The sequence below is a fragment of the Phoca vitulina genome, unplaced genomic scaffold (genome assembly GCF_004348235.1).
Source record: "Phoca vitulina isolate PV1807 unplaced genomic scaffold, GSC_HSeal_1.0 scaffold55, whole genome shotgun sequence".
NCBI lineage: Eukaryota > Metazoa > Chordata > Mammalia > Carnivora > Phocidae > Phoca > Phoca vitulina.
Genome location: NW_022589758.1, coordinates 5,639,718 through 5,664,659, shown reverse-complemented (window position 1 = coordinate 5,664,659; position 24,942 = coordinate 5,639,718). Strand labels below are relative to the sequence as shown.

General features: G+C 47.3%; 1 protein-coding gene across 9 annotated transcripts in view; it reads left to right on the top strand.

The window, feature by feature from the left end:
* The window catches only part of SH3KBP1 (SH3 domain containing kinase binding protein 1), a 327,794-nt gene that overhangs the window by 286,244 nt on the left and 16,608 nt on the right, over positions 1-24,942 (top strand). For all 9 annotated transcript variants that reach the window (XM_032389636.1, XM_032389634.1, XM_032389635.1 and 6 more), the window contains one exon: positions 9,177-9,262. In XM_032389636.1, coding sequence (XP_032245527.1) covers positions 9,177-9,262 — 86 coding nt within the window. The remainder of the gene's footprint in view (positions 1-9,176; positions 9,263-24,942) is intronic.

The window sequence follows — 24,942 nt, the reverse complement described above, 5'->3', positions numbered from 1 at the left end:
GCACATCCAAATTCTCCCTAAGCAGGGAGGTAAAATGTGCACTTGGGCGCTTAGGCCATCATTTTGAGTGTGGATGAATCAAGTATTCGAAATGCCTTTTCAAAGAGTCCTAGTGGGGCATCCCGTGGTGTTGGAGTGTTTCCCTTCTTTTCCATAAATCAGGACCCAGCCGTGTCTTTGGAGAATTTAGAAGAGAGATCTTGGCTGGTAGTTACAGAGGTGGGGGTCACTGGCTCATGGATGGTAATTCCAAGCGGGGAATGGTCCCTCCAGGAGATTATAGAGAAAGAAGAGGAGAGTGGAGCCAACAGTGGGGAAAATCGTTATTTATAGGGCGGAGGAAGAATGAGGAGCCTTCAGAAAGGGTAGATGGTGTAGGATGTCATGGAAGCCAGATGAAAGGGATATGGAGCAACTATAGAATGGGTGGGTCTCACACCTGAGTGTGTGCTGGAATCACCTGGAAGCTACATAGATCGCTATTCCCCAAAATGTCTAATTCACTAGATCTGGGTGAAGGCCTGAGAACCTGCATTTCTAGCAAGCTCCCGCTGCTGCTGCTGCCGCCGGGTAGCTGACCCTGCTGTGAGAACGCCACCATCGTGTGCACCCTGGAGACTGAAGGGCATCCACGGGCTTTGGTCCCTAGTGTTGGTCCTAGTGCTCCCAGTCCAGGAGTTTCTATACAGTGGTTGGTTGCAAGAGACAGAGTTGGCGTGAATTGAAGAGAGAATGGGCGGGTGGCCAAGCTTATGTAGACTTGGCTTGTGAGAAACTTGGCTATGGAGAAAAGATGAAAAATGGGGGCTTATAGATGGGTTCAGTGATGAGAGAAGAGAGAGAGAGAGTGTGTGTGTGGGGGGGGTTATCATCCATTCATTACAGATATTCATCAAGTACCTATATTTCTGGCCAGGCCTTCTTCTAGGTAGTGGTTAACTGTGGTAACCAGGCTAGACTTGGCTCCTGCCCACCCATTGCTCTGGAGCCAGGCAGACTAGGGCCGATACCCCACACCTCTACGTCCTTACCTGCTGACTTTGGGCAAGGTGTGCGCCTCCCTGAGTCTCAGTTTCTGCCTCTACACAATGGTAGAGCGAGGCCTGCCTTGCCCAGGTGTGCAAATTTAAACAAGCTGCTGCACTTCAGGCCCCTGACTCTGCCTGGCGTTGAGAGGCCCTCACCAAATCCATGCATGCTTCTTTTCCTCCCTTGAGATGCTCACTGGGTGACCTTGGTGGGAGAGGGCTTTCCACATGGTGACAAGCAGGTCATGCGCTGGAGCCCTGAGGGAGGGAGGAAACATGGACACTCTCAGACAGCACATCAGGAGGTCTCTAGGGGGTGGAAGCATGAGCAACCTCCCCCAGAAGCAGCTAGAGATTCAGAAGAAGTCAGCACTCAGGGAAGGCAGTGCCTGAGGGAGGAAAGTTAATTTATGGAGCAGGGGAATCCCATAGGGCACAGGGGAAAATACCTTTCACACTGTAGGGATGTCCGCATTCTTTGCTGACCTCATTTCATTTGTATGTATACCCTTCTCTCTTCCTTCCACCCACCCCTAAAATGAAATTTTTTTCCTGCCATGAGAACCAACAGTGGTGACAGGGTTTAGCCCCCGCCCAGACGCCCTGGGCACTGAGGCACACTGACTGTCCTGCCAGTGATGGTCCAAATCAGGCAAGGGACCAGTGGGGGACCGAACACCTCACACAGGCCCAGTACTGGTTAGGTCATACAATGCTTTTTCCCTGGGCTATTTCTTTGAACACTCTTCCCTCAAGTGGCACCTCACAAACTCTTCTGAGTTGCATGATGATGAGTTCCCCCTCTTCTTGGCATCTTTAAAGCCCCTTGCCCCTCTGAGATGCCCAACTGTGGATTTGCAGATGAGGGCTGCAAGGTCATCCTCCTTTTGCCTTTTGGGGGTTGTGGGTTTGTGCTCTGGATGGGCTCTGGAGGGAGGCCCGTTCCCACACACACTTGCAGAGTCTGCACAGAGAACAGAAATTTGGAGGAGAATTGAGTGGGCGATGTCCCATTACCTTCCACTGTGTCTTCACCACCTATAAATAGCCAACCTTGTTTGTGCTCATCCAAACAAGGACGCGGTGCAAGGGGAGAGCTGCCAGGAAAACCACTCTAGTTCCAGCTTCTTGCTCCCCTGGCCTTGCCTGGGCTGTCCCACATTTAAATAGGAAGTTCTCAGTCAAAAGTGCCTGTGATTCCTGGGACATCTTTGGCCACCAGGTGGGTATGTAGGGACTCTGCAGATATCAGCAGCGCCTTTGGATCCTTATTTCTCAGAAAGGGGAAGGAGCCTCCTCCTGCCCTCCCGCCGATGATCGAAGGAAACTGGGCTTACCGCTGTTACGGTTTTGTCCTTTCCCGATGGAAGGATTCTGTCTCCCCGGGCAGTGACATCCCAGGGCAGAACTCTCCCTGAAGGACTAGCTTCACATCTGCTACCTTTACAGATGGGTGGAGTCCTCTTACAGTTGCTTATTGGAGAGAGGAGAAAATCTCTGGAAGCCTAAAGCATGTGCATGGGGATACGAATTTTGATTATTGCCATCCCAAGTGTGGTGGGCAAAGATCGGACTGGACGTCAGGAAGCTTCCATCTGGTTTCAGCTCTGCCACTAACTAGCTGCGTGGCCCTGGGCACGTAACTCCCGTCTTTGGAACGAAGACCCTTGTCTATAGTAAAGTAGGGGCTTGAGCTGGGTAACACGTACCCAGTTTTAGCAGTCAGAGCCTAAGTGTGATGTCACAAGCAGGCAGGCAGGGAGCGGTCACTTCCTTTGGCCTTGCTTCCTTGATGCACAGTTGGACCAGGACAAGGGGGGTACACAATCAGATGGGGTAGTTTCACATTAGAAGGGGCAAGAAAACAAGGCTGTGGAATTGGAACAAGAAAGAAGACAGGGTAGCTCGCATCATTTCTCTAGGATCTTCACATTGACATCTGCCATCGTCCAAATGTGTTGACACCTCCCGAGTGGGATGAAAGCTGGAAACCAAACAGAGGATTTGCAGGGTGCTCCTCAGTTTCCTGAGCATGAGGACAGGCCACTTCTGTTTCCTCTCCTTTCCTTTCCTTCTCAGCTTTTTTTCTTCACCCTGCAACAATTTTTAGGCAGTTAGAACCCAAACATTTACATCAAGGTAATAGATCCTTCTGAGAGTGGGCAGGAGGTCTGCTAGAAAGAGTCCTCACCTGGACTCGGGATCTTTTGTTCCGTAGGGATCTATGGATTTCCTCTTTTCCCCTTCAGCCCCACTCACCTCCAAAAGGGTCCTGGGTCTCTTGGGTGTGGCATTCGGTTGCTGCTATTAGTGCTGCCGTTCATTTGTTTATTTGCTGATTTGCTTGCCTCGGCCTCCTACGCACTTCAACACATTTTCCGGGCCACATGTCTTGGCTTAACTGTCCCAACTTGGGCTAAATCGGGCCATGCCACTGGCTGAGCTCGTGTTCTCCAGGGATGCACATGGCGCATCTTCCACAGTTCCGACTGGACACACCCCGTCTCATGTCTTGGGTCTGAGCAGCCAGGGCGGGCACCTCTGGGCCAGTTGAGTGTGTGATCTTTGTTTATTAGGAGCACTTTTTAAGTTGGGGAGCAAAGGCGATTTACCCAACTGGCAGTGAGCTGCAATGACACAGGCTGCCCGGCATTCTCGGTGACTCACCATCCCCATGACCAGGAGACTGAGTGAAGCGGTTTTGAGAAGCGGTCAAGAGCGTGGGCTCTGGAGTCAAAGTGAATAGGTTCAAATCCAGACACTGCTGTCCTACTACTTTAATGACCTTTTGTTAGCTAGTGACTTAATGTCACTGAGCCTCCGTTTCCTGACCTATATAATGAAAATAAAGGGCATCACAGGTGGGGTTCTCCAGGAAGCAGGCCCCGAGGCAGCATTTCGTATGCGAGCTCTGCTTCAGGGTTTAGTGCCCATGGAAGGGAGAACGGAGCAGCGCTGGGCCGAGGGAGAAGTCAGGGTGTGACACTGGCTCACCAAAGCCTTGGCCGACTCCACAGGGAGGGGCTGAAATGGCCCGTCTGAGTTATCCTGTGTTGGGCTGAACTGGCCACGATTTTTATAGTGTCGAGTGTGGGCTGCCCTAGAAAGGATTTGCCTTGGCCGAGGAGGCTCTCTGTAACTGAGGTGGTCCCTGGAGAGGCCAACGGTGCCCCCAGCAGCAGGGGCAACCAGCCCTTCACCAAAGGGGGCTCCGGCAGCGTGGTTCCGTGTCCACCATGCAGAGCAGATACTCGAAGGGGTGGATGTGACAATTGAATAACGGACAAAAGGCGCTTATCCTGGTGCCTGGCCCCTGATAGGCAATCAGTAGGCAGTAGCTGTTGCTCTTCTTTCCATGCGATTGTAGGTTCCAACTATTCCTGCTGGTGTCCTTGAGCTAGTCCGCCCGTTGTCTGCAATTTAGGCTCCCTGTCCAGTAGAGCAAGGAGACTGCCCTGCCAGTTCCCTGTTCAAGTCATGCGTTTCAAGGGTCCATAACCAAAACTGCTGAGAAAAATACAAGACAAGAGCATTGTTTTGATTCAAAAATCAGAAAGAAGTAAGGGCAACCTTGTTCTGGTATCTTCGGATATATGGTGATATGCCTGCTTTCTTTTATTTTCTCCTTTTATTCAGCAGCTGTGGGCATAGAAACTCATCATACATAAACCTTCTCGGGAGCTAGTAAATTCCAAAAGGACTGGATTTTTCTTTTCTCGTTGAATTTAGTAACATCCTTTTTGCTGAAATGGAACCCATGTGTTGGGCAGACTGGAGGAGAGCATAGACCATCCAGGGCTGCAGCCTCATTGGGTGTCAGCTACTCCAAGCATGTGCTTTGGAGAATTTCAGAAATTCTGGTATTTTTCAGAACTGAAATTCATTAGCATTGTTGTAAGAGTCTATAAATACAGTGAAAAGCATTTACAAATAGACATTGTAAAATGCTTCCACACCCACAGTCTGAACACTGTCAAAACACCAGCTGCAGCTTCCTTACTTGGAAGGATCAGAACCTTTTTTAAACGACACCTACTGTGTTTTCAAAATAGGCTTGCTTCTGGCCCTGTATAGAAGATAATTTCAGCCGAAAACCTGTGTCTGGCTCTTGGCATGCGGGATCAGGGCTCAGAGAGATGGGGGGATCCTAAGCTCCTTCCTATCAGAATGCACCTGGCGCTTTAGCATCTGGGGACCGGTCGCTCAGGGATGGGACTTCTTCTTTCCTCAGGTAGCCCCTCACGGCTTGGGCCTCTCGGTCTAGGATTTGTAACTCCACACACCCCCACCTGGTTCCCAGGTGAGCTCCAGGTGTGGTCCCAGGTGATCACCGGGGCACCTGTGGTCGGGGAGGTTCTTCCAGGAGAGTTTGTAGGCAAGGGCCAGACAATCTCACCTTTGACCTTGGCAATACTGTTGGGGAGAAAGGAGAGGGAACATAAGCTGCCTGAATTGTATGAGTCTCTGTTGTTGAAAGTGAACTTTATTTTTTTTTTTTTTAAAGATTTTTTATTTATTTGACAGAGAGAGACACAGCGAGAGAGGGAACACAAGCAGGGGGAGTGGGAGAGGGAGAAGCAGGCTTCCCGCCGAGCAGGGAGCCCGATGCGGGGCTCGATCCCAGGACCCTAGGATCATGACCTGAGCCGAAGGCAGACGCTTAACGACTGAGCCACCCAGGCGCCCCGAAAGTGAACTTTAATGAAGGAAAAATTTTTACCTCTAGTCTTATCCCAGAAACAACTACTGTTAACATTTTGGACTGTTTCTTTCCCATCTTTTTTCCTACATATGATTTGGTTTGTTTTTCACTGGTTTTACATAGTTAGGATTATACTGAATGTCCTCCAGCTTTTGGGGGAAAAATTGCGTCTATTATACAAATACATAATGCATTCCCCTTTAAGGACAAAGGCAAATGTTCATGAATTCCACAAGTGTTTTTGAGCCCCTGCCTGGTACCAGGGGGCTGAGCTGGGTGCTAGAAATAACCCATCACACTGCCCAGGAATAGTCAATGTAAATATTCTTCCAGTCTTGAAAGAAATAATAATCTCTCTTCCTAATACCTAAGCAGGGCATGTGGGTGTATGTACACAGAGAGTAGGGCACTTTTAACTTGTCTCTGTCCTTTGCCACTGTAACATCAGCCTTTGTCCTTCCTGTCATAATGTGTTTCTAAATATCATTTTCATGGCTGTATAAAAGTCCATCAAATATAGGTTAATAACCTGTTCCCCTCTTTATGAAAGAGTCTAGTTTCAGTTTTTATTTATTACAAATAACACTGTGGTAAACATATTGATCTTGCAAAACCCACTTGGGCATTTCAGGCAATTTCTTTAGCATAGCCTCCCAGAACTGGGCCAAAGCAGATGCCCATTTTAAATGCTATTGATATACACCCTATTCTTAGAAATTACTTCTTTTTACCCTGAACCATTCCCCAAAGGCTTTGTGGTAACTTTCCAAAATGCATCTACAAGAATAAAATAGTTGAGAGTGACAGTAAGGGGGCAAATAAAGGTAGAAAAGTAATACGGCCCAGGATAAGACAAGCATAATAATGAGCAGTAGGGTTCTCTACAGTCCATTCAAGATAGGCTCACAGTTGACTGGAAGCTTCTAGCTGTCAAATCAAAGAGGGACGTGGCAGCTGCAAGATTCATAGTTACCGAAATGCATGAATAAACCACATGTTCAGAAGCAGCCGAGCTGGCCTGTTCTGAGATACAGATCATTAACGGCTACATAAAGCTCCTTCTCCCACCAACACCCCCTCGGATTCTGTCCCCAGCCACCCCGCCAGAGTGTCACCTCAAACCAACTTTACCCTTGGCAAAAAAAAAAAAAGCCCAGTGGAATTAACTGGACTTTTGTTGCCTGAGTGACCTTTCTCCCTGGACAGAACATATGTTCTCATAGGTTTTGGTCCTTGGTGTGTTCCCAAAAGGACAGGACTGTCTGGCTCTAGGTATAATTTGAGTTGTGTTAGTTTGGAGAATGACAGCACCAAATCATTCTGGCTCCATAGTTAGAAAATAATAAGATCAGGAGCCCTCAAGAACTTTTCAAAATGAAAATGCTTTCCTACTAATAATGGTGCATTTCCAAAACATTTCATTCAGAAGGTTACATTCAAATTAGTAGCCACTGGGATCCTAACAATAAAATGTTTTGAAACAAATTTTCTCAGTCTCGATGCTCCTGTTGGCTTGGGGTCTGTCCGAGGGACTGTGCCCTGTGGGACCTGACCTTTGGGGGGGGGGGATGGAGAGGGGGTCTGCTACAGCAACCTGGCCTGAGGGGCCCCCACAGCCCTTGGAGGTGGGGCTGAGGTGGGAAATAAAGGCTCTGCTCTGAAGCTCAAGCTGCTTCCCCCTTCCAAGCACGGTAGTCCATGCTCTCCTTGAACTTTTACTTCAGCCAAGCTCTGAAAAGCCCGGAAAGTCTCATAATACCCACCCACAGTTTTAGAGCTGTGTTTTCTCTCGGTGGAGGTCAAGCCATTTGGCCCAGCCCCTATGCCCTGGAGTTCTTACCTCTGCCGGTCTTTGGTTGAGGGTGCTTGAGGTTATGCTTGAAGTTACAGGTCAGTCTTGTTTGTTCGGGAACTGACAGGGCCTTACCTCCTTCCACTGGGCCTTCTCCACCGTCACAAGGATCTGCGAGTCACGCTGAATGCTACTACCACCGCCCCTTCCGGAGTGAAGAAACCCAGGGGTTGGCCCTATCAAATCCCTCCCTTGTCGCCGGCTTTATGAGTCTCCTGCTGCAGCTGTCCTTCCATCCTGCATTACCTCCAAGAAACAGAACCCTCTAGTACTCAGTCCAGCAGTCTGACCTTTGCCTACCTTTCTGCTCTCACTACTCTCTGGGGACCTCAGGCTTCAGCCCAGGGAACTCTGGCCACACTGGGCACTCCCACCTCCTGTGGGGTCCTTGCTTAATCATGCCTCTTACTGATATGTCCTCTCTCCCTTTTCCTCCAAGGCCCAGCTGGAATGCCACCTCCTCTGTGTGCTCCTGGCCACACTACGCAGATCCCCTGCACTGACCCAGTCCTTTCTTCCCATAGGACTCTGATGTGCCCTTCCCTTACACAGCCTGTGCCGTGTGGACCTGTGTGTCTGTCTCTTTCCCGCAGTTAGACTGTGAGCCCCTCCAGAGTAGGAACTCCCTGGCTTGGCCCTCTCAATACCCCCTGCATGACAGGTATTTGACAGGCACTCCTTGAGTAACTCTGCTGCTCATTGTGTCGTTTGGCTTCAGGCCATGATGACTGCCAAGAGCCATGAGATGGATTATTTCTGTTGCTTTCCCAGAACAACTGCTTGGCTTCTCCCTCTCATTTTATGGGTGAGGATCTTTTCCTCTTTCACTACCATCACAGACCGCAGACAATCTCGTTCGGGGCTTACCCCCCTGAAAGGGTCTAGAGAACTGCCCTTTTAGAGGAATTTGGAGGAACCTTCTGTTCATGCACGAGTGGGCTGTTTCTCTCATCTCAGAGGCCTGTTCCCATCCCTCAGGGCTGTTCCTAGCCCAGGTGCCGAGAGAAGTCACTCATGTCCTGATGGGCATGGGGGCACCCACCCAAGAGCTGTCTAATTTTACAGGCCTGTGCCCCAGCGCCAGCTTTCAGGCTGCCAGATCTTAAACTCAACCCCTTGTGCCTGTCAACAGCCTGGCCGATGCCTCCGCCTCAGGCCAGAAAACCTCTTTCTCAAGGTTAAAAGTAGCCGACCTTTGACAAGCAGCATTGGCTAAATTCCTTGCTCCTTAAAAGGGAAGCTGCCGGTCATCATTTGCTGGTGCTTATTTGGCCATGGGGCGGGAGCAGGCCCCGCGTTGTACCCTGTGTACCAGCGGGAGGGTCAGCGGCTGAAGGTGTATTGCTGAAGAGTCATCATTAAAAGAGCCCTCTCTGAAAATGTGTGCTGGAGAGGTGGGCATCCAGTCTGTCGGCCGGTCTCACCGAGGCCCGTGTGGTTGGATAGGTCGTGGGCTCCCAGTGGCCCTCACGGGTGACGGTGCCGCCCACCCCACGCACAGCCTGCTCCTTAATGCGTGTGCAGCAAGAAAGCTGACACAATGACAAGGACACACACCAATTATGAAATGCCTGGACTTGTGTTTTTCATGTAGGGGTGACGGTCCCAAGATTGACTTGGTGGGCAGTTCGATTTCTGGCATCCTGGACAAGGACCTCTCGGATCGCAGTAATGACATTGGTGAGTAAGGAGAGCGTTCTGGCTTCTCTTTGCAAAATTTTAAAAGAACTGCAGAGTTTGGCTTGCCCCTTCGAGCAGCCTGATGAGAACTAACACAGCCATGTAAATGGAAGGCTAATAGCCCAAAGTCGGTTTTAGATGTCGCAGTTTTGTAAAGAAGGGGAAGTGATGGTGGTTTCCACAGTAAAACAGAATGCCTGGAATTGTTACTCTCCCTGACCTTAGGAGGAGAGCAGTCTAATGAAAAGAAGTGATGAATAAGCCTTTTGTAAAAGTGGGCATTAGCACTCATATTCATATTTTCCAGTGACTTATGTATTTAGTGTAAAAAGGTGAATGGGTGAAAATGCAGAATGGCCGAGTTCATTGTAGTCACAGCACTCAGTGTTTTGAGTTTGAATTTAAAATGAGCCCTGGTGTGATAATTGCCACTTAGTTAAGAACATGGGTGAGTTTTTCAAAGGTCAAGATAGCAGTGTGATAAAGGGGAAGGTAGCTAAAGTCTCTGTGGGGAAACAAGTGGGAGGGTCTTTTGGGTGTGTGCGTGGGTGGCACGAGGTCGCCTGTGTGCTGGTTGAGGCCACTGTTGGTCTGACTCAGGTGACAGCCCTTTTAAGAAGTCTAGATTCGGTCAGGAAACAAACTGAGGGTTGCTGGAGTGGTGGGGGGTGGGAGGGATGGGGTGGCTGTGTGATAGACATTGGGGAGGGTATGTGCTATGGTGAGCGCTGTGAATTGTGTAAGACTGATGAATCACAGACCGGTACCTCTGAAGCAAATAATACATTATATGTTTAAAAAAAAAAAAAAGCAGGAGGGGGAAGAATGAAGGGGGGGAATCGGAGGGGGAGACGAACCATGAGAGACGATGGACTCTGAGAAACAAACTGAGGGTTCTAGAGGGGAGGGGGGTGGGGGGATGGGTTAGCCTGGTGATGGGTATTAAGGAGGGCACGTTCTGCATGGAGCACTGGGTGTTATACACAAACAATGAATCATGGAACACTACATCAAAAACTAATGATGTAATGTATGGTGATTAACATAACATAATAATAAAAAAAAGAAGTCTAGATTCAGGGACTAAATTTTTTTTTAGCTTTACATCTTTTATTTGTACCTATCATGGTTATAATATTCTACATAATAGGGCTACATTTTGGAATTTGCCTTTTTTAATTAAATTTTTTTACTTTGAAATAATTAGAGATTTACATGCAGTTGTAAGAAGTAATACAGAGAGAACTACATACCCTTGACCCCTTTTCTCTCAGTGGTAGTGTCATAATGAAACTACAGTGTGAGATCATAACCAGGATGTTGACATGGACATGTCCAGTGAGTTCCCTAGTTTTACTAGTACTTGTGTGTCTTTAGTTCTTTGCAGTTTTGTCACCTGGGTAGATCTGTGTATCTACCACCTCGGTCAAGATGCAGAACATTCCATCGCTACCAGGATTTCTCCCCCCGCCGGGTTGCACTTTTATAACCATACCCATGTCCCCCCTGCCCCCCACCCCTTCCCGGACCCCTGGCAGCCACTCTCAGAGACTGATTTGACATGGAAGATTTCTAGCACCTTCTGCATTGGCTGCTCCGTTTAGAAACAAACGTCTGACCATTGGCAGGCCCAGAAGAGGCACTGAGTGCCTAACGTGAGCTTTCTTGTCACCTGGGGTTACTCCTCTTTGGGGTGCTGTGTTTTTTTCCAAACCTGCTAATAGAGTTGCATCTTTACAACTGCTGACTTGCAGTCTCTGGTCTGATCTTGTGAAGACTTGGTGGCAGGATGTGTCCTTGTGACCGTAAACACCAAAAATATTTGCTCTGTCTCCAGAGACTGTTTTACATCCCTAACCTTTGAGAAGCCCAGTCAGGAAGCAGGACCGAGGGCTTCTGACAGCTTGGGCTGATGGAATAATAATAGAAATGCTGGCCCGCTAGAGCTTTTGACCTGGTTAAAGGGCAGAGCAGAGCAGGGCAGTGATTGGCTATGAATGAGAAGGAGTCATCAGAATGAGCCTGATGAAGTTCTGGTCTTGCCACTGTGGTTTAGCATTCGGGCCCACATTTTAAGGCAGGATGGCCAGTTGGTGAAGTGGCAGAGAAGGTAATGTGGGACCCTTCACAGGAAGGGAGGTGTTCTCCTTCTCCAGAATATTCTCCAGAATACACAGGGCTGTGCCTTGCCTGGGAAGAGCATTGGCCTTTGGCCCTTGTTTTCTTTGGGTCTGGAGATGACTCGGGTGGCTCTCACTGAAATATGAATTTCATATTTCTCAGTCTGACAAGCTAGTTTGGAAATGTTGGGGTTGATCGAAGTGGGTTAATCTATGGAAGCTCTTCATACATGGAAACTGAGCACCTGTTGTATCTATTTGGGAGCCCAGAAAGAGCTGCTGAGGCTTAGTTTGCTCTCATTTACCAAGAAGACGTTAATCCCAGAAGGCTGTAATTCCTCAAGCTAATTATGTAATGCATATTATTTGCATTGCAAGAAATGATGATCGGGGGCCATGTAATCAGCTGCTAAATACTTGAGTATCTACTCAAGGGCAAGGCCGAATGGATACCAAGGGCCTCACCCATAGGCCCTGCCTTCCAGCAGCTTCATGTCTCTTTGGGCCGCTTGGACGGCAAATGGAAAGTGAGGTGACACCAACGGACTGTCTCCCTGACCACTGAGTGGTAGAAAGTAATGCAGGTCAGAGTTGGGAATGCTCCTTGGTGCCCAGAGTGCTAGGGCAGGCTCCGTGAGGTGGGGGGGGGGGGGGGGGGGCAGACTTATCTGGATCTAGAAGTTGGATTCACTGAGGCAGAGGCAGGCAAGGAGATCCCGTGGGGAGTGCTGATAACTGGTCATAGATCAGCCTGGCCATAGGAGAGCTTCCTGCCGGCATGGAGGGGAGCTGCCCTGCAGATGGAGGTCTGGGCAGGATTCGGTAGGAGAGGGATGCATCCGTAATTTATTCGGTAGGCAGTGGGTTGACACTGAAGTGACAGGATCAGGTCTAAGCATTCAGATAATAACTGATGGAGCTCTGTGGGACCAATCAGATGAAGGAAAGACGGGTGTCGAGTAGTCAGGTTATTTGATAGTGTGGGTGAGAGGCAGTTAAGAGAGAGCCCGCATTAAGCTGCACCACAGGATGGCGAAAGAAGGACTAGATGTGGAAGCAGCAAAGCAAACCAAGTGTTGCCAGGCCTCAGGCACTGACTGGACTTGGGAGCAGGGCTTTGTCAGCTGTGAGGTTTTAGCGTTAGGGGAAAAAATGACTTGGGTAGAAATAAGCACGTCTGGGGGAGGAACTGGTTTAGGGGGAAATGTGGATTTATTTAAGCGTGTTGACTCTGAGATCTGGTCAGATGGCCCCGTGTCTGTGCTGGATGAGGCGGAAGCCAGAAGGTCGAGGCTGGGGAGGGCCAGGGTTGTAGAGGCCAGCGGGGATTGCGGGTAGAGATTAGGACCTTCCAGGAGACCTAACGCAGGGCTGGCACCTGCTGACCCGTGCGTGAGTGCGGACTGCTGCCTCCAGGCCTGGAAAGCTTCAGTAATTTACACCAGCTCTCCCCACTGCAGCTTCTTTACTGAGGAAGGAAACTAGCATCTCTCCCAACTTGCTCACCTTGTCTTCCAGAGTTCGGCAAAATCGCTGGATGGGCTGCACAATGGTAGAAATGTTTGTTATCAATGCTGTTGTTTGCTTCGAAGGGATAGTTAAGTCAGGAAGATAAGTAAAGTCCTTAACATGAGAAAAGAGAAAGAAGGCCCTCAGCTTGAAGACCAGACCATGCACAAAGTCCCCATCTAAGGGAAAAGAGGAATCTGGCAACTTCTTAGTTCAGAGGCCAAGGGAGGAAAGGATTTTAAGCAGAATGTCATTAGGCCCAAAGGTGGAAATGCTCTTGCAGGTGGGTTGGTCAAGGAAAATAGGACACTACTGTGGAGGGGCTGCTTTGTGTCTCTGCTTTTGGAGCATTTGTTCATTGCTTTGAATTAAGAAGGAAATTATTTGTACCAGAATGTTTTGTTAGTGATTCAGACAATTGAAGCTGTCCAAATGTGGGCTGCAGTGAATAGCCGAACACAGCCCTGAAAGCCAGTAGAAATCATCAGTGTTAGCTATAAATAAATCTGTTTCCTCTTAATAAAGCTATAATTTTAAATTATTATAATATTGAATTAGAGAACATGGCTTTTTCAGATCTCGTGTGGGCAGCTACCAGCATCTGTCAGCCCACAGTAATTTAGAATGGAATCAGTTGGTCCAAAATGAAGTTGTTGATGTCGGTTTGAGATACTGTGTATCAAACTACACCACCATATTTCAAGTAACATAATAGGAAACGTGGATGAGCTCCAGAGCAGGCCTGTGCATGAATAGAAATGAAAATTAAATTGTCCAGTTTTCTCTTGCTGATGGAAGAAGAATCTCCGCTTCGATTGAATGGGAGATTATAGGCCGAGGAGTCAAGTGCCATAACATTTACTTTTATTATGCCATATATTGTAGTTCCCATGGCATGTGGGGATTTATTATTACACTTTGGTACTGCGGAGATTTTCCGATTCTTTCCCACTAAAGCACAGAGATAGCAGCGGGCCCCCAGGTGGGAAGCCGCCTGGGAACTAAGCCATCTAGATGCAACTGATTGACTTAGAAACAACCCTTCTCCTTTCTCCTCTGTTGCTTGCCTTCGTTCGGCGTTCCCCATTCTATTCAGATCCCATCCCACTTGCCCCACTTCCATCCCTTTACGTGGCCATCACCCCCTCTTCACGTGGGGAAGCTGGGAATTTCTCCTCCGTCTTCCCAACCTGATCCAGATACGCACTTGACATTGCAGTCAATGTCAGGGGCCAGGGGTTGCTAGCTTTAAAGTCGATGGACTTAGGACATGGAACTGGTTTGGGAGATATGAGTCTAACTTCTTCTTGTCCTCAAATCTCTCACAGATGCCTCCTGGCCTGTGGTTCATTTGGACCAGGAAATGCAAAAGCACTTCCCTACTGACAAACTGGGAATGCTAGTAAGAGCTCATTGATTTGGGATCCTGGAAAGGTTCTGAACCTGGATTGTGGTAATGGTTACACAACTCCGTAAATTTACTAAAAATTATTAGGTTGTACGCTTAACATGGGTGAATTTTATGATATACAAATTATACCTCAATAAAGCTGTTAAACGCAGCTCTGGCCCCTATCCAGGAACACAGGTCACGATTACACACCAACTTATATCAGGACTATTTGAGAAGCAATATGCGTGTCTCCAGTGTGATGACGAAAAGCAAAAGAGATTAGGCTTTGTAGGGTCATGTGCTTTATACCAAGGAAGTGAAATACCTTAAACTTCGGGTGGATGGATCTTGAACCCAGTCAGCCCTCTGAGCATTTTTGGTGTCCTCCCTGCACTTCGGGACCCTCGGCCTTGGCTCCAGTTCATTCAGAAGAGGGTCTGTGCTGGACTTCTCCCTGCAGTGTCCCCGTGTGGCTCCCCACCTCTCACCTAAGATCATTAGGACTCAACAGTCTAGGTTTGCACTAAGTAAGTGAGGTCAAGCTGGCAACCAGCACTGATTTCACAAAATCACCTCGCAGTCCTAGAGGAGATGGGCTGATGGAAAGTCCTTGTCCTTCTCGGCACTTCCAAGAGTCCGGTCCCAGATATATACGGAGGGTGTTCGCTGACAGACGTTTGCAGTTAGAAACATCAGGCCACACCCAAACCAAGGCACTTAGCCCTGCCTGCTCAGCCGCCACCAGGGCAGTCCCGGTCTTCGGCAGCCTGTTGGTCGCCCGCCTCAACGTTCAGGGCCCCTGCAGCCTTTCTTCAGCGCAGTGGCTTGAGTGTCTCTGCTTTTGCTATATGCTGAGACCAATGGCAGCTTGAAGAATGCAAATGCGGAGGGACACCCAGTGGGGGCAAAGTAGTCTATATATACTCAGCAGAGACTTACGCAGTAACCTTTGTTACTTCTGCACTGTGCTTAACCGAGGCCTCAGGGCTGCGAATGAATGTGGAAGCAAGAAGGGAACAGGTGACGGGCAGTCCCAGCTTGCACGTGGCCTTTATTCGGCCTGCAGTGCCCTCTGCCTGCTGGCCGTGGGCTCACAGATTGGCAGAGCCCAGCTCTGTCTTCCGTTTGCCTTGTAAATATCCAGAGGGATCTATGACCTGCCAGAAAACCACGCTCAGGTACCCCTTTGTCACGCTAAAAGCATTATAGACAAAACTACACCTTATTAAGGAGCAAATTTGAGTTATCAAACTCCCTTCTCTAGCCATGGGCCCTTGTTAAGGCCTGATGTGGACACCTCGGCCCAGACCACCTCCCGCTACCTCGGATTCATTAAATGAGAAAAGTGATGAGCACTTAGGAGTGAGGCTGGTGGGCCCCATTAGAGGGTAATTGGATCTGGTAGTGACAAGCTAAGGATGAGGTGTCAGTGAACAGGGAGCCCTGATTTAGAGCCGGAGAAGCCGCTTTATTTAGCTGCGTGGTGACCCGCAATGGCGCCCCCCACCTCCCCACGCTTGAGTCATCTCTCCCTGAGGTTGTTCGTGTTCTTTGGAATTCAAAGACTCACACACACAAAAAAGGCTTTTAATGTGAGGGACTGCTGACTTTCATTTTACTAATTAAGGACATTTTAAAAACCAAATGCCATCGCCGGGTAGGAATAATCTCCGGTTTTAAAAATCGGACAATTTTAGCTGACTGGGAGCCTCACAATGTTGACTTTCTTTTCCTTGGCACTTTATAGACAGGTGGTAGCTTTGTCATGGATGCACACCAGTTCTTGGGGAGGCTTCTGGAAATTACAGGTCCAGCACAGATGTGCAAAAATGAGGGTCTGGGGAGAGAAATGTCGGGGGCAAACAAAAGGCCCCAGAGAAAGGCAGGTGTTCAAGCATGAGTGAAAACTCACTACTGCCCAGAAATGTACAATTAGCAGATTAATTTTTTATGGAGTTACAATTATTTGGGTTTTTTTTTTTCAAATCACTCACGCAATGTCAGATTTTAAAGGGCACTTTATTTTTTTTAAAGATTTATTTATTTATTTGAGAAAGAGAGAGAGACAGCATGAGCAGGAGGAGCAGAGAGAGAGGGAGAAGGAAAGAAGCAGACTCCCCCACTGATGGGGGAGCCCGATGCGGGGCTTGATCCCGGGACCCCAAGATCGTGACCTGAGCCCAGACCCAGAGTCAGCCACTCAACCAACTGAGCCATGCAGGTGCCCCTAAAAGGCACTTTAAATGCTTCATACCTCTGTCCTCTTCCTTCCCCAAGGCTGGAGAATGGAGGCCTCCAGTTCTAGAGGCACCTGTCCCTCCCAGTGTGGTAACAAGCACACTGGGCTTCAGACAGAAGGTCTTTCCTCCTTGAGTTTTTTTACTTGGCATTTAATTTTGGGTTCTGTGTAACTCTAGGCATTAGTATGTTGTTGTTTCAAACACAAAAATTTTCTTTTATGAGTGTCTGATTGCTCCTCTTTTCTCTCAGTAAAGTGCTGTTGAATGAGATGAAATGCCCTGTTCCTCTGCTCCCTGAGAGGAGACTTGCCCTCCGGACGCACACCCCGCTCTAGCAGACCGTCCAGCATGGCGTGCACCTCTTTGGGTCCTGGGTTTTTTTGTTTGTTTGTTTGTTTTGAGTAGAGTTGACACACAATATTACATTAGTTTCAGGTGTGGATATTGGTTTTTCATCTTTAAACCAGGGGCTTGGAGGAAATGATCAAAGGGGCCCAGTTTGACCTCACAGGCTTGTCTGTCTGGCTCTGTTTCTTTTAGCTGAGTTTTCTGGACATTAAGAAAATGCTTTTTTTTTGTAACTTCTGATTCCTCTTTTCGAGCCCCATGTCAGGCTCCCTGCTCAGCGAGGAGTCTGCTTCTCCCTCTGCCGCTCCCCACCATTCATGCTCGCTCTCTCTCTCTCTCTCTATCAAATAAATAAAATCTCTAAAAAATAATAAATAAAATATTTGCTGGCCAAATGGAAGTTTAAGTAATTAACAATTATGGGCATAACAGTTAAGGCATCACCTTTTATAAAGTTTTTTAAATTATTCACCTTTTAAAAAATGTATCACAATTTTTGAAAAATATAAATGGGTAGGCTGTTTGACATCCTAAATAAATTTGACCTCATACAGCAAACCCTTATACAGAGACAAGATCATCCCGCAGAGTCACCGAGGAAAGTGTGGGGTGTTAGAGAAACCATGGGTTCTCAGGTTAGGCATGCTTGGATTCGAATTATAGCTCTGCAAGTTCCAGGTTGAGTGACTCTGAGCTCCACTTTCCTCTGGCGTATGACAGGGTTAGTAATGCCCACCTGCCTTAGACGGTTGTTGTAAAATGTAGACCTGATGATTTGAAGTGGTGGACACAAAACAGGGGCTTTCTCAGTGGTAGTTCGTGTAGCTATAGTCAGACAGAGGTGAAGAACCAGGTATCAACTTACGTTCTTACCATGACTACTGTTATTGGAAAGTAGGAAAGTTCTTGAACACATAACATAAATCAGCGGACTGAAATTCCATAGCTGCATCTGAAATCATTTCATATATGATCTACTCAGTTGTATTTTTATTTTAAAGAACTTCTCCCCACCGCCCAGTTACAAAGGGAATAGGTACTTAAAAAAAAAAAAAAAAAAAGGGACTAATGCAAAAAGGTAGAAAGTGAAAGTCCCCTTGGGGACTTTCGGGTCTCAACCTCTCTTTGAGATAATCATTGTTAATTTGTTGTACACACTTTTAGAAGTCTTCCCATGATTGGGTAGATGGATGAATTTTTTAAAATGTGATCATGTTGCATGTACCATTAGGGTCCACAGTGGTTTTTTTGAAGTAAATAATGTATGTTTGACATCTTTCCACATAAGTCACATAGGTCAACCTTATACTTTTAACGTCAACATAATATTCCATGGTATGATTCTAGCATAACCAGCTTGCTCAGAGCAATGCTGCGAAGAGCAGCCTAGGACGATGATCTATAGACAGGGATACCTGCACCTTGGGGGGCCATGGAGACTCCCCAGGCCATGGATAGTGCCTCATTTCTTATGTGCTCTTTCTTCAAATTCCTCTCCTGGGAGACCCACTGGCAGCCTGCTTCTCCCCTCCCACTCCCCTTTCCCAGTGACCCGATCCCAACTTACACAACATAGCCAATCTCTTGCCCACTCCACAGGTATGCAAACCCCTGCTGCAAACTGAGAGACACTTCCAAGATTGGTGTTGGACTTGAGAAATTGAGTGACTTTATTGACTGGACAAAAAATCCATTTACAAGTTGGTTGGTTTCTAATTCTTTGCTTCCAACAAAATTGAAGGAGGCACCGACTGAGTTGTTCATTGATAGGTTGTTCATAATAGTTCTTGGTGATGCTAGACCACTGTCTGATTTTTGCCATATAACTTGGAAAGAGTTCAAAGAATTGAGTGACATTGTGATAACAAAATTCTTTCCATTCCCATATACTTCTATTTATGTGAACAAAGTTTCTTGGCACTTATATCTACAAAATGAAAAATAGGAATAGAATCAGTACCAAACCACGTCATTCTCATGTTAAGTAATAATCATACACATGTGCCTAAAGTTATTTGGGGGGAAGGCCCAATAAGATTCCCCTCTTTTATGCCAACAGATTATCAAAATGTGTGGTATGTGTGTATACATTTGCTTTGATCATCTATAAACTACTGCTAATTGTCATAGTAACTCCTTCCAGAAGAAAAATCATTACACTTAGAACCTTATGATTTCAGGAACTTAAGAAATCATAAATTTCTATTTATAACCATGTTTTTATAGAAGAAAAAAGTAATGAACAAAAGACAAAATTAACAAAAGTACAAAAATACATTACATTAGAGTAAAATCCAGCAGTATGACAGAAATACAAATTCAGAGAGAGAAAGGGGTGGTACAGAATTTCCAACTGCTAAAGAAAAGCTTATTCATGATTTTTAATTTTTTTTATTTTTTTAAGAGATGTTATTTATTTATTTGGCAGAGAGAGACACAGTGAGAGAGGGAACACAAGCGGGGGAGCGGGAGAAGGAGAAGCAGGCTTCCCGCTGAGCAGGGAGCCCAATGCGGGGCTCAATCCCAGGACCCTGGGATCATGACCTGAGCCGAAGGCAGACGCTTAACGACTGAGCCACCCAGGCGCCCTTATTCATGATTTTTTTAAAGATTTATTTATTTTATTTGAGGGAGAGAGAGAGAGCACAGGGGGAAGGAGCAGAGGGAGAGGGAGAGAGAGTCTCAAGCAGACTCCACGCTGAGCGCAGAGCCCATCATGGGACTTGATCTTATGACCCTGAGATCACGACCTGAACCGAAACCGAGAGTTGGATGCCTGACTGACTGTGTTACCCAGGCGCCCCAGCTTATTCGGGATTGTTTAAGATGGATGACAGTGGTTGTTAAACTGCTATGGTATTCAAATGTATGTTGAATATATTTAAGAGAGCAAAATAATAGTTATATTTTAAAGTATAGCAGAAATTACATCTTTTGTGACAAAAACTTATGTCAAATTTTAGATGTCAACTTAAGATGCATAAGGGGGCACATGGGTTTTCAAAATTATTTTAGGAGGCACACTAGTAAAACAGTTTGAAGACCACTGGCATCATAAATAAATGTATTGTTCTACACTTACATAAACATTTCTTTTTTTAAGATTTTATTTATTTATTTGAGAGAGAGAGTGAGTGAGAGAGAGAGAGCACAAGCCAGGGGGAGAGGCCGAAGGAGAAGCAGACTCCCCACCGAGCAGGGAGCCCCACGTGGGGCTCACTCGATCCCAGGACCCTGGGATCATAACCTGAGCCGAAGGCAGACGCTTAACCAACTGAGCCACGCAGGTGCCCCAACATAAACATTTCTGTGGATCAGTTTCTAGAAGTGGACTAGTAGTGTATACATTGGCATTTTGTGATAGGTATTGCCGAATGGCATTACGAAAAGGCTGTGCCAATTTACATTCCTGTAATAACAGCATAACCACTATTTCCAGTAAATACATTATTTCCTAAACTATTTTGCCTAACAATTTCGGGCCTGTAGTAAGCAATTTTTAAAGGAAAGCAAATCTGAAAAGTTACTTTTCCCCACTTTTCGTTGCTTGCTATCAATCCCTGTGAAGCACTTTACCTCTCTTCAGTGCTACATTTCAGTAAGTCATGCCCCCCTTCCCTTACTGCTTCTCCAGATTTAAATTAGGTTCCCATGCTATCATTGCTAATTTCATCTTTTACCTTTCTTTCATAGTAGCTAGCAGAATTTGTAATGATATGTATAAAAATCCATTGCTCTTGGGGGCTCTACGCTCTGTGAGGCAGGGACCATGGCTATTTGTTCACCCCCATATCCCCCCATGCCTAGCCCAGAGCCTGGATTGTAGGGATCACTTAGTAACTACGCACAGAATGAATAGACTGAGCATAAATGAGGCGAAATGCCAGTACCATGATGTAGGGTCATGGTAGAGATCGTTGCCACTAGTCACACGTGGCTATTTACGTTTAATTTATTTTAAGTAGTCACACTTAGCCAGATTGCGTGTGCTCAGCAGCCGCGTGAGGCCAGGGGCTAGCATATTGGATCGTACAGACACAGCAGGTTTCCGTCATCACGGCAAGTTTGAATGGATAGTGCTGATAGAGAGCGATTGTACTTTCATTCTGCTAACTGTAGTTATGCTTGGCACACGGTAGGTACTTAATAAGTATTTGATTAAGTGAATGAGCAAATAAACTCCTTATCTCCCTCTCTTACTCTTCAGCTACAAGTTCCCATGTACAAGTTACTTTGTACTGAATAGCTAAACAGCCTGGTTTAACTTGCCTAACACCTTACATTTCTTACCAGAGATTTCCCTAAGGAAGCCAGTCCCTTTTTCTGTCCACTTAAAAACACATTGGAATAAATATATATTTTTTAAGTAGGCTCCATGCTGGGTGTGGAGCCCAACCCTGGACCTGAACTCACGACCCTGAGATCAAGACCTGAGCTGAGATCAAGAGTCAGGCGCCTAACTGACTGAGCCACCCAGGCACCCCCCAAAACACGTTGGAATAAAATAGAACGAAGGCAGCTTATTATCAGAGCATAGAGGGGTTTCTTCACACACACAATATTATATTCCTAGTATACATTCCTATTACATTCCTAGTATCTTTTCTTGTTCTTGATGTAGAAACAATTCTCCAAATCGATTAAATGAGAGGTAAGGTGAAATGTTCCTGCTGTCTGTTCAGTGCTCTATAGTGGAAGGAATTACATAGACATGAATCTGAAGGTGGGCCCTGTCACTTTCTGGTTGTGACCTTGACCAGTTTGTCTAAACTCTGACCCTCTGTCTGTCTCCCTTTATGGAAAAGAGTAGCCTACCCAGCATGGGTTTTGTGCAGGTTAAGTGAGCATGCGTGTGTGAAGTGTCATGTAGTGGGCTGGCCGCACAGTGGCTCAGACCTGTTTATCCTCAGTGCTTGTCTTACACACTTCACACCTGGATCACAAATGAAAACACAGCAGCTGATCTGCTATATCCTTCCACATTTTTGAGGGTTTATTTTCCTATAGAATCTAATCGTTCCTTAAATGAGAATTTTTCAGTTGGTGACTCAGCTGACATAGGTGTTCATTTGACCCCTACTAAAGGGCCCATCTTTGTCATCTGCATAGATTTTCCACACTAGTCACATGATTTACATGCAGGGTGAGACTTCCTGTCCAGATTGCCTTCAGATGATTCTTCACTGTGGAGAAGGGACCTACAGCCCTGTGGGGTTAGGCTTTAATCATCTTAAATCTTAAAAAAGAAAAAGAAAGAAAGAGAGAGGGAGGGAGGGAGGAAGGGAGGAAGGCAGGAAGGAAGGAAGGAAGGAAAGAGAAAAAAAGGTGCTTTGTTTTATTCTTTTAATTTAGCCTTGCTCTTAGATCTCTGTTCTCAAATCTCACAGCTCCAGCAATGGTATATAAAAGCAAAATTCTACCTGATGATTTGAAAGTTTTCATATAATTTCTCATTTACAAAAGAATAACCCTGCAAAGCTGATAGCTCAGATAATTCTCCCATTTTTTTTCCCTGTGGTAGAAAAACTGAAGCCCAGAAAGGTTGTTTGTTCATTTATTCAATAATCATTTATTAAATACCCACCAGAAGCCAGGAATGATGTTAGGCCTGGGGAAAACACAGATAAAAGCCATAGCTTCTTTCCTGCCTGCTGGGGAGACAGATAAGTCAACAAGGAATGTCAGGGTGCTGAATGCTGAGATTGGAGTGGTGGGTGAGTAGGGGAGCACCCAGGCCAGGTTTTAGGGTGCGGTCTGGCTTCTTGGAAGAGGTCCTGGTCGCTAAGCAAAGCCTTGATGGCCACAGAGGAAAGGGGAGAGGAGGGGAGGGAAGTCACGCAAGGGACAGAGACAGAGGTGGGCACCAGCCATACTGCAAGGGCCTTGGCCACGCTAAGTCACCAGGATTTCCTGGGAACTTGGGAGGGATTTTAAGCAGAGAAGGGGGACATACTCAGATCTTCACCTCACACGTGTCTCTGGGGGCTGCCCACGGAGTGGTACCACGTTGGGAGTGAGAAATCCATTATAGCCTTTCTAGGCCTGTAGTCTGCAAGGAGCCCCGCCAGCCGTGATGGTCCTTGACAGTGACGTGTAGGAGAAAGGATGACTTCCTGAGATCCTGGGAGGTAGTGACATTGCCACGCTTCAGCTGCAGGCAACTTCTGCTCTAGGACTCTTTCTCCAGCCCAGAGCAATGAGCTACAAGGAATAAACAGCCATTTGAGAGCTTGCAAACAGTTCCTTTGGTGACAACAGGCATGTCTCAGACTTTTAAATGTTTCTCTTCTGCGCTCTCAATGGATGTGTTGTAGGTTACCTGTGGTCACTGGTACCATCCCTCCCATCCGTGGAAAATAAGCCCACATTTTCTAATTGAGAACTAAGCAGGCTGTGACTGCAGTTGATGGAAAATGGGCCACTGTGTGTACCACAAAGAGTCAGACGCCCTTTCCAGGCTGGCTCCGTGTCCAGCATAAATTATCCCCGTATGTCTGCCGAGGGTTCATCTTTCAAGTATGAGAGAAGCCAAGAACCTCTCATCCTTATGAAACTAACTTTTAAAAAAATACCCAACATTTGCCAGCTCAATAGTTTTGGATTGGCTTGTGAGCATTAAAACCATTTTTTTTTACTAAGAGGAAAAATTCCCAGCCAGGCTGAGAAAGCTTATATCAAGTTTCAGCCTGATTCATTTCAAAAACCATCGTGAAAATTGGGACATTTTCTTCACACCACAATAAGTTAGTCATGGAAAGTCTGCCTTCATGGCAGCTACCAGGGCTGCAGTCACGAGAGCATGCTCTGTGGCTCCCGAGGTTTCTGTTGCAGGTCAGCAGATCCCCTCCCCCCCCCCTTTAGAAAGCAGAAGTGCATCACAGTTGGGGCTCTGAGGTTCCCTTTGCAGCAAGTGACCTCATACTTGGTGTGGCTCTTTCTTTCTGGAAGTTTAATGTTGTTGTTGTTTCCAAAAAGTGCTTTTTACAAGCTTAAACCTGGAAAGTTCCACGTAGCTGGATGTGCATGAAGAGGTTAAAAGAGTGGCTCCCCCTCCAGGACTCCGGCTGTCCTCTTACTCTGGTTTTTTTTTTTTTTTTTTTGACAGTGAGAGAGGGAACACAAGCCAGGGGAGTGGGAGAGGGAGAAGCAGGCCTCCCGCTGAGCAGGGAGCCCGATGCGGGGCTCGATCCCAGGGCCCCGGAATCATGACCTGAGCCGAAGGCAGACGCTTAATGACTGAGCCACCCAGGCGTGCCGGTCCTCTTACTCTTGAGTGACAAGGGCGGACGAGGCAGTCTTCTGGGCCATCTGTCATTCTGTTGAGGAGATGCCGGCGAGGGGTGGCCAGCCTTCAACGTGTCCAGGTGTTTTTAGTGTAGACCTCAGCCAGTGAAACGAAAGGGGCCAGCCAAGTGTCCTCTGCACCCACAGCGCAGAATGCTGCCTCCCGCCCCGCAGCGGCCGCCTCGTGCCCCATCAGTAGGCGCCTCTGGAAGGGTCACTCCTGGAATCAGAGTTCCTTCTTGGGATGGGTTATTCACGTGTTGGCTAGTTCATTCGTTCACCTGTTCCTTCATCCACAGAATAGTAAGCAGGTTTTTGCCAGGAACGTGCTAGACTTTGAGAGCACAAAGATGGGCTCCTGTCCTCTTGGGGCTCACGGTCTAAGTGTGGAAGACACACGCCGCGCCTCTGAGTCATTCTGAAAGTGTAACTTATTACAGACGACCTCACGTGTTGTCACACCCTCAGCTCCCAGGTGGACTCCATGATTTTAGTGGGCCCTGGGGGCTGGGTGGGGAGCAAAGATGGAGTCCTCCCTGGAGCCCTGCAGAAGTTTCCTGGGTGTGACCTTGTCTGTCCCTACACGCCAGTGGGCATGCTGAGTCCGTGGGGGGTGGGGGGGACTGAGGCTGTCCCATCCACTCCCCTTGCTCCCCACACCCTTCTTCCACCCCAGTCTGCATGCTGGGTCACCTCACGGCTGCCTTCTCATTCCCGCTGCCGCGTTTCTGACTTGTCCCCAATCCCCAGAGCCTTCGGTCGCCACTTTGATCAGCTGCCCCGCAC